The sequence below is a fragment of the Limulus polyphemus genome, unplaced genomic scaffold (genome assembly GCF_000517525.1).
Source record: "Limulus polyphemus unplaced genomic scaffold, Limulus_polyphemus-2.1.2 Scaffold4547, whole genome shotgun sequence".
NCBI lineage: Eukaryota > Metazoa > Arthropoda > Merostomata > Xiphosura > Limulidae > Limulus > Limulus polyphemus.
Genome location: NW_013670157.1, coordinates 5,486 through 16,104, shown reverse-complemented (window position 1 = coordinate 16,104; position 10,619 = coordinate 5,486). Strand labels below are relative to the sequence as shown.

Genomic DNA, 10,619 nt, shown 5'->3' with positions numbered 1-10,619 from the left:
AAACGTTGTACATTTGCTGTCATGTTAAACTTATATTAAAGTTTTTCTTCATTACCCATTTAAGCCGTCTCCAGCCATTATTATATTACGTAATAGTTATGTATCCCTCAGGCAGCCCCAAATAGGCTTACTTACTACTACGCACGGGTTAACAAGCAACCACGGAATGCTTTATATGCGGGTAATACAAAAAATAAATGCCTGAGAACTTTGATTTTTTTTCACCTCAAGCGATCAATGACATGAGGAATGCAGTAGGAAAATGTGAGTGCTATATAATAGCGTTTCTCACAAGCAGTAGGATATGTGAGAAACGCTATTATATAGCACTCACATAGCAGTAGGATATGTGAGAAACGCTATTATATAGCACTCACATAACAGTAGGATATGTGAGAAACGCTATTATATAGCACTCACATAACAGTAGGATATGTGAGAAACGCAATTATATAGCACTCACATAACAGTAGTTATATCTGTTTACTGGAAAAACAAACGTGCAAAAGTAAAATCACGCATATCTTAATGTTTACCTTATACTAATTCATTGTAAAAACAGTGTGTTTGAAAAGTATAACTGTGAATACACCTAATAGATAGCGCTACTATTTGACATGATATACATAGGGAAGGATAATGCTTGTACACGGCTTGAATGAGTAATGAAGAAAAACTTTAATATAACCTTAGCATAACAACAAATGTACAACGTTTCGACAAGGTTTTGATGATGATGACAAAACCTTGTCGAAACGTTGTACACTTGCTGTTACGTCTCCAAGCCTTATTAGTCTCAAACTGGGTTCCTCATCATCGAATAGGGAAGGATGTATTATCTATAGTGATGCTGGAAACTAAAGAAACATCTAACGAACCGCCAATCAAAACGTTAGTTCCTACAATGCATGTCTTAATATTAAAGCGTTCCATACGCATCCACCCTAGAATGGCTACAGTTTTAAAATATTAATAAAAATTCAAGAAGATCACTCTTTCTGAAAAAATAACTAGGACATTTCAGGTTTAAATAAAAGTTTATAGTTGAATATACGCTTTGTTGAATTTGTGAACACCTATTCATGAATAATACTATTTAGTTATAACCTCACATTCAGTGCTAAAAGTGAGGAGCGTGATAGGCCAAACAGACTGTCTGTTTAATTATTTTGATGCTTACCAAAAGTGTGTATTCCAAAGTGCAAACATTTTCTAATTTTAAGTTGAGTGAATATATTTCCAACTTAGTAAATTTCAAGTGTCTTTCATTCTTTCATTTTCTCAATTTGGTTCTGATTTATCCACGAGCCAAGTAAAAATTTTAAAACAAAGGTATTGCAGACTTGTATCGGTTGGGCAATAACTATTTAAAAATAAAAATTGCTAAACATGATTAAATATGTTTAAATTGAATTTATTAATTAAAAATGCTTTATGTGTCAAAAGAACCTTTGAATGTTTTATACATAAATTACTTGTTAATTCGTATTATTTAGTTCCATCAAATATCAATAGTAATGCTTACTTTATGCTATTTGTTTTAATGAAATTTTATGTTTTATTATCCAGTTTAATAAACGACATTCATACGCAAGCAGAGCACTACCGATAGAATTTGTGATGATTTAGGTTTGTAAACTCATGCAGATACCAACAAAATGGCGGATGCTGCTGCGCGTTCACTTCAGTATGAATATAAAGCGGTAAGTTAAGTCAAATACTTATGTATCATTTATTTTTAACTGATTTACTTACTTATGCAGCGTGAACGGTAATTTATGATTTTTTCCTTCGACGAAGAATTCAAGATTTTCTAGGTAACTGCAATAATACTATGACTTTACGTTTGATTTTACTAAGTTAAGAACGAGCTCATTTTACTGTAGTGTAGGCTTAACTAGCGGGTTAGGCTTAAGGTATAAACTAACTATAGTAAGCCTGTAAATTGCATCTATCAATAACATGTCGATGTAAAAATCATTCTAATAAATGTAATAATCGCTAGTTCAACCTATCTTGATTTTGGGACTGATTTATTCATTTCTTCATCGCAGTTTTCAGACTCAAACTTCAGTTTCAAAATCAAAGAAACTTCTAAATTTAACTACTTCAAAAACTGATAAAAAGATGCTCAATTTTTGAAAAACTTGTGTACCTAGGCTATGAGTGCATGGATTGTCAAATACTTCAATATCTCGCTGCTGACAGCTACTCTATACTAAACTCTAAAGTATCTCGTTATTAAAATTTATGATTTAAACACTGGAAGTGGAAGCCAATAGGCTTAATGTTTATGTTAATCATGGATAAGTTATGAGGAATGTTGAAAAATAATATCTGCAATTTACATGATTTCTATTTTATTATTACCTCCAATGAGCAACTGCTTGGGCACAGTATTTCTAACCACGCTACAGAAGCTAGATGGTGCAAGTCTAGTCAGGTGGCCCATTTTCTAATTGTCTTGGCAACCAACCAAATGAGTTGAAGCTGTGGTCTTACCATTTCCTTTTACTTTAACCTAAGTATGCCTTGCAATTCAAATGGGGATTGCAAATCTGGCAAAGCATTAGCATGTGAGATAATATTGTTAAATACAATTATAATAACCTTTTGTACTCAGAATCTTGCAGCATAAACGACTAATGCATGTATCGTGGAAGTATTGATACTCGACAGATTTTCTCTTTTGAAATCTATACTAGCAGTCTTTTCACTAGCACTTTCTGAGTTTTACTAACAAATGTGCAACAATATACAGTAGTTTGTTAGCCTTGATTTCAAGACCGGAAAGGTCTACCCTGCATTCTCACAGTCAGAAAAAAATATCCATTGGTAAGTTTCAAATGCTTCAATAAATCACAAATAAGGTTATATCCCAAATTTAAAATTAAGACTTTATAACTTAATTGTTAGGCTGTGTAAAGATATTCTGTTTTCAGTGATCAAAGAGTAGATAATGTGTATGTTTTTTAATACGCTATTATATTTCTAGTTCAGTAATATATTTTGTTGGACAGAATCATTACTTATTAAACTTCACAAAACCTGTATTTATTATCATTTGGTATTTGCCAGTACCTCACTGCCTAAAGATTTGTTTGAAATTAACAGTTTTGCTATGTTACTGAATCAGTTTAACAGTGTTAAATAACCCTTTTACTGTGTTGACGGATTGTATAATAATAATGAATGTGTGCCGTGTAAGATATTTGAATTGGATACATTTTGAAACTTGTAATATTAATGAAAAATAAATTTATAGTTTAATACTATAAAGATAAGTTAAACATTCACTGTGTAAGAATATAACAGATATTTGCTGATAGTAATATTCATATAAGCCTGTACCATTCTTGTATAATCAACTGAAATATTGAATGGTAAGTTCAACCAAAATCTTTGCATTATAAGAAATAAGTACCTGTTATTTTGTACCAAGATAATATTGTGTAGTCTGATGTTAGGTTTAGTAAGAAGCTTTTTCAAAATTCTCTTGTTTAATATGGGAACAAGCTAAATGTGTAACCTCCCTCGTGCTTACCACAGGTAGTGGCTACAAACTATACTATCTGTATAATAATGGGAGGAAAATTAATTTTGTTTAGATAAACAGTGTTTCAGTTTTAATTGTACTGACACTTTGTATTCTACACATACATTTGTTTTCAAATCAATTATCTGGTTAAAATATGTATTAAAAACTCAGTTTGAACGATGTTTAAAATTATACAATACTTTAAAAACTGTTGAAGGTACTAGGCCTAACTTATAGCACCTATATGTTTTGGTGGGTCAAAGATCTACGATCATCGGAAAGGAAAACAGTAAGATATAAACATCACAATGTGTTTTCTCAATCCTGTTTTCTTTCCTGATAATGGTGAGTCTGTGACCCAATGAAATGTTGATTTTTTTAGTAAGGTGTGGTGCCTTCAGAAGTGTTTAAAGTATTGTGTAATTACAAACATTGTTCACACTGAGACTTAAAAATGGAATTCAAGCCTTAATTATAATGAAAACCAGATAATCAGTAGTATACCTCAAAAACTTGAAAGTGTCTTAATTTTTGTGTTTAATTTTTTATAAGAGCAGTAAGTTTAGAGTTTGTTTTATATGGAAGAAAGTTTTTCATAAACTATAATGTTAACAGACTTAAAAAAATGAAGACAAACTAGTATCATATAATCTAGTGAATAAACTTGAATAAGACCAAACATTCTTCAATTGAAGTTGTTTAGGTCATTATTATTTTTTATTGAACTTAGTTACAAATGAAATAACATTTTTAAAGTAGTCAAAAAAAAATTAATTATATGTCAACTTAGCTATATTTAGCATATGTAGATGTTCAGAATTTTTTTTCTGATTTAAACCACTCCAAAGTTGTCAAAGTATAAAGTGTTTTGCTCTCTTAGATTATAGCCACACTTAGAAAATGCTGAAAAATGCTTTTATAATTGGTGATAAATAGTAAAAGTGACTTTTCACTCATGTGAAAATTTAGTAGTTTCAAAGTTTTTTTAACAAAATTAATATGAATGTATGTATTTTTCCTATGAACTTTAATTGTTTGTAAGATCTGTAATGTTTGCCCGAGTAAACCTGCAAACTTTGCATTTGTTTTCCTATCTGGGTCTAGAACTCCAACCTTGTATTACAAGCTGACACTCGACTCATTGAAAGACGGCCTAGAGATGAAGCCACTGGAGAAGTTGTTTCTCTTATGGGAAAGTTGGAAGGAACCAGAATGGGTGATCGTTATCAAAGAACCAAACCAGCAAAAAATGAAGAAAAGAAAATAAAGTAATAATGCATTTTTTTTATATATGTGCATATCTATATATATGAACCAAAACATTACCATTAATACATATTGCGTACAACCACTGTGATGAAATATCTTATTTAATTTTATTAAAAGTTATGACTTAAAAACCAGAATATGTGAATGTGAGCATTTTGTAAAAGTGATGTGGCATTTATTCTTAAGTTTATAAGCACACTTTAAAAGATTTTCAAATTAACAGGATGTTTATGTCGAAGTAAAATGTATTAATTTTAATTTTTATGTAGATAATTTTGTCTCTCATAAACTAGGAAACAAAAAAAAGAGGACATTGCTAGGTATGATTTTACCAAATTGAAAGGACAGAGCCTATTGACAGAAGGAATAGAAGATGTGGTTGGCATTCTGTACCGTCCTAAAACCTCTGAAACAAAACAAACTTATGAAATTTTGCTGAGCTTCATTCAAGAAGCCCTTGGAGATCAGGTACATTTCATTAATCACATGATTTCACTTATGAAATTAGATTTTTTGAGTGTTACCTTGAATCTTGCTATAAAAAATTTAAACTGGTTTACCAAAATATCTATTTTTATTTATGTTAGTTTCTGTAACAAAAATTATGAAATGATAACTTTACTACGGGAACTCACCACCAAAATTAATATGTGTAAAAAAAAATTCAGCATTTTTGTTTTAATTGTAAAACTTGGATATTTTGGTGAATGTTCTCCAGTTATTTATGCAAGGGCCTTGTTCATACAATCTGAAGTATAACAGTAGTACTTTTTCAGTTATTACTTGTTCATATGCTGGTTTTAAGTTAATTACTTACTATATCTGTTTTTCAATGAGTTAAATCAGACAGAAATATATTCAAAATTTCTATAATTTTGTATATGATAAAACAAATCTAAAGCAATGACCAGATGCGGCAGTTTATTAAGCCTGTTTTGGGCTCATTATACATTGTCTTATTAAAGAGGTTTCAGAGAAGGGCTATTAGGATTATTCTGAGGAAGAAAGAGTGGTTTTATAGGGATAGGTAAGATCTTTTATCTTATTTTCTCTTGTAAAGAGAAGGTTAGGAGATGAAATTATTGATGTTTACAAGATTATCTGGAAAAAGTTAAAAGCCTCTGATTTCTTTGCTCTGTATTCTGAAGATATTAGGATGAATGAGCTCAAGTTTAAGATTTGGAAAAGACAGGCTAGGCTCTAGCTAATACAGTTTGATTTTTCAAACTCAGTGATTATCATATGGAGCTTCTAGTGAAAGCTGAGTGGATATAAAATTTATATCTAGGGTGGGTATACAGAGAGAACCTTGTAGGACCAAATGGTTCTGTCTTGGCCATAATGTTACATTATTATGATTCAGTTCTTCATAACAGTAAACTAGACTACATAAAAAAATGTTAAGATTTGATAGTAAGTTAATAGACAAAGTTTGTTTTTAATATATCAAATTACTTAGACCTAGGATTTGTTATTATTTGATAAAGTTTTGAAGAATGACTCATTACACTTTCATTAATAATGCTACTGCCCCACGTTTAATTTTTTGCTGATAGTCATTTTTTAGTTTGTTACAGAAAACTTAATTAATGGAATAATACTCTAAGAATATTTACAGGAATTCATAGGAACTAGGTTAGTTCTAACGTCTGCAATATTTGTCTTTTTCAAATGTTGTTAATTTTGGAGTCAGAAAATCATTAAAAGTAAGTGGAATTTTAAAGTGTGTGTGTGGAACTTAGAAACTACATCATCTGATTGAAAACTGAATTTGTGCAGCCTAGAGACATCCTGTGTGGTGCTGCAGATGAAGTGCTAGCAGTGTTGAAAAATGAGAAGATGAAAGATAAGGAACGGAGAAGAGAGACAGAAAGCCTTCTTGGTTCCTTAGCTGAAGAACGGTATGCTGTATTAGTAAATCTTTGTAAGAAGATCACAGACTATGGTAGAGATGAAAAAACGCAGGCCATTGGTAAGACATTGAATGTGTGATATTCACAGATTATAATGCTAAAGATTTTGATAAAATGCTTGATTTTGGCTTTTTTTATATTTAACTTGCTGTATGTGTTGAGTAATTGGAAAGAAAAGCATGATGCTTTGTCCTTAATTTTAAGGGAATGCTGTGTGAAAATCAAAATGCAAGTTTTTAAATGTTGTTTTCATATTCTGTTGTAGTTTAATTTTGTGTAGACCATTTATTGGACTCTGTAATGTTTGATTCAAGAACCTTTATAGTTGGTTATTCTTAATATAAATATTTGCTTGAAAGTAAACTTTCAGTAAATCAATATCCAGTAACAAGACAGAAAATAGGTCATGATGTTTTGATTAAGCTGAGTGATTGTGGTATTGACTAATTGATGAGACAATTAATTGATTACATGCAAATAATCTATTAGTACAGTGTTCATGAAACATGGTATGTGTTCCCCTGTTGAAGAGAAAACATGAACAAGAAGAAAGTAGCTTAAGAGTTGGCTTTTGGTGCTGCCAAACATTTGCCTTCCCTCTAGTCACCCTTCAGAAGTAGTAGTGACGAGAAACTTTAGTTGGTTTGCCATAACAAAGCCAGGGTGGCAATGGGAATCAAACAAATGAGCCTCGTCCATCCTCCAAAACCACCACCAGACCATGCTGGGCCCAAAGCTGAACAAATTTAAAATGAAAAAAAAATGCTTATAACACCAAAATCTTGTTTTGATACCTGTAATAAACAGAGCATAGATTAACCATAATGGCAATATTTCAATTATTTGGATAGTTGGAATAATTGAAGGAATTAGTAATTGAAAACTCTCATTTAAATTATTTGATTGTTTTTTATGACAGTTGATTTAATCATAATTTTGATTTATCATTTAGTTTACATCATACTATTGGATAGAATTGCTTCTCTTAGTTAATTAGTTAAATAGCCCATCACTTATTCTTACTAACACAGAACTTGTTTGTTTTTGTAATTACATTGAACTTGTTGTTCGTATTAATCATTTTACAGAACGTGGTATTCATACTCTGATAAGTATACAAGACGTGTTGTTTATACTAATAATTACACAGAACACATACTGCTAAATATCCAAGATGGTGTTTATACTAATTGTACAGAACATGGTGTTCATAAACATAAAAAATGATGGGGCAAGTATTACCAACTCCACCCGATAGTATACCCTAACCTCATAGTTCATAGCTAACTGAAATAAATAAATTTTGCAAAATCAAGCTTGACCAACAAAGAGACAGAAAGTGCAGTCCGGGCAGTCAGATGTTGATAAATTTCTTTGTGAGCCAATCAAAATTATGATCATTCATGAAATGAACTCGTGGCGCATTCATAGAATAATTATTGGTAAAAATCAAATAGATTAACAACTTCTAATATACAGAAAAGCCAGTGTGTTTTTGTAACACTACTTTCCAATGATGGCTTTTTAGCAACAAAAGTATAATCTAATATTGTTGTTAGTCTGTGTACTGAAACTTTTAGACAACAAAAGTGGAAAAATATTTGTTGATTTCTTAACTTAGAGTCTCCATTGATTAAAGAGGTTTGTTTTTTATTAAAAACGTTGGTGATATAACAAAAAATAGCTTAATTCAGAAATGATTTAAGTATAAAATTGAATTGATATTTTAACTTTCATGATAAATTTTATGCACTTGGCTAGGTGATCCCACACTACATCTTTACTTTAGGCTTATTATACCAACACTTCCAAGGTTTCAAGGCATCCCTCCCCTCACGTCCCTTTGCACCCCTATAAGTAAAATTGTAATGGTTAGACAGTAATCAAACTATTCTATCTGGATAAGTGCATTTTGGCTTTTATGACTCTTCTTATTTTGAGAAATTAAACGTGAGGTGACACACAATGGCTTTTATATAGGTTAGATAACATGGTGTATGTAGCAATAATGAAGAAGAAAATGGTGTTCATGCTAATAATTACACATAATATAGCTTTCATACTAATAATTACATAGAACATAGTGTCCTTACACTTTATAAATGCACAAGATATGGTGTTTGTGTTAATAATTAAGCAGGATATGTTTATACTGATAAATATATAAGACAAAGAACATAATTTTATACAATGAAGATGTACAAGTTAATATTTTGACTTTTCTTTTTATTCAAACCAGAAGAAAATATTGATGAAACATACGGTGTCAATGTGCAGTTTGAGGAGTCTGATGATGAGGTAAGGTGAATTTTAGAATATAAGGTCATGAACATGAAATTTTGAATGATGTCTGGTAGTAGAACATGATTCTGTTGATTTACTAAATTTGGTTCTTTTACTAAATACTAAGCAGTTTATGTGTTGTTAATGGTACTGTATTGAGAGTAGTTTTTAATATTTGCTGTTTAATATATGAATTTAGCTGAAATAGTTAATTCTTTCAGTGCATTATGTTGTAAGGCCTACATCTGTTTTTGTGTGTGTTATATACTACATGTTTCTTTCCCCGCATTGTTGTCGAGAGTGCATCCTTGGGGATTTTCGAAGTTTTCTAGTAGTTATATGTTTTGAACATCCCATGACAAAAACAAGTCTTATGACTTCTCCATATCTTCAGCAGGATAACACAGAAATTTTGGGATAAATTCTGGAGCCTCTGTGATATTCATTGTTTTGGTTCAGCAGCTGTGTACTTTTGTTTAGCGTTAAGAAATTTGGAGAAAAAAACAAAAGAACCAGCCATGCTTTCACTTGTATAACAGGTTTCTCTCCTTATCATCTCAGAAAAATGAAAGCCATAAATGTTGAAGAAGCAAAAGAAAAACATATTTAACCATATAGTACAGGGGCACATAAGTTAATGAATTGGTTACAAATTGTCAGAAATGTTTCTGTGTTTATTTCTGGAAGATGATATTTTGAACAAGTCCAGTTTGTCACTGAAAGCTTGTGAAAATACATAAAACATATTACAAGTTATAATATCGAAACTATAAAGGCCAATTTGGGGTAATGAACTCAGCTGATTTGGTCGAGCCCATTGTGAGAATGTTACAATCTGTATTTCCTTGTTTTCCTTTTTCTTTTATTCATGACCTGTATAATATTTATGTACGAGATGTGATTTTAAAAGAATTCTTTAACTCAATCTTCAAAATGATGTCTATGCAATTTTTAAATTCTGTACATTTGCCTTCGTTCTAAGGTTTATGATCCAAACATTACAAGTCTTTTGTAGACAAAAAATCAGAATATATAATGAAGTATTTTCACTAAAAGTTTCACCATGAATATGTGGAGTCAAAGTGTTGACTACTCCAAGTGCAAAGTGATTGTCATGTTAAGATTAAAAGTACTTTTCTTCATCTGAAAAGTCTCAGATTTCATTTGCATAATCTCTAAAACCTCCTAAATACATTTCAAAACTTTTATTTCAGTAAAACTTCATATTTTATTTGTTATTTTCTCTACCCTAACTCAATTCAAGGTTGATCAATTTGAATGACCTCGTAACCACCAAAAAAAAATTGAAAAAATCTAAATTACCTATTTTTTCTTTCTAGCATGTAACAACATTGTTTATCTTTCAACTCATAACAGTATACATCTGTTTCTACTATGTTTTTAACTTGATGTATACATGTTGGATTTCTTGGCTTTTGATCTTTATTTTTACTTAACCAGTACTTTTAGATTTTCCTGTCCCAAACGTATTGGTTTCAGATGTCAGAGCTCAAAACACTGACAACACGTAGCAATGTGTGGCAGTTGATATGTGCATAAATGGATATTACATGTAACTTACTATATATATATATATATGTGTGTGTGTGTGTGTG

General features: G+C 30.7%; 1 protein-coding gene across 1 annotated transcript in view; it reads left to right on the top strand.

The window, feature by feature from the left end:
* Positions 1-1,563: 1,563 nt before the first annotated feature.
* The window catches only part of LOC106471327 (U5 small nuclear ribonucleoprotein 200 kDa helicase-like), a gene marked incomplete at its 3' end in the record, with an annotated part of 12,833 nt that continues 3,777 nt past the window's right edge, over positions 1,564-10,619 (top strand). The window contains exons 1-5 of the mRNA XM_022399942.1: positions 1,564-1,703; positions 4,643-4,806; positions 5,101-5,275; positions 6,587-6,779; positions 8,960-9,018. Of these exons, the coding sequence (XP_022255650.1) occupies positions 1,659-1,703; positions 4,643-4,806; positions 5,101-5,275; positions 6,587-6,779; positions 8,960-9,018 (636 nt within the window). The remainder of the gene's footprint in view (positions 1,704-4,642; positions 4,807-5,100; positions 5,276-6,586; positions 6,780-8,959; positions 9,019-10,619) is intronic.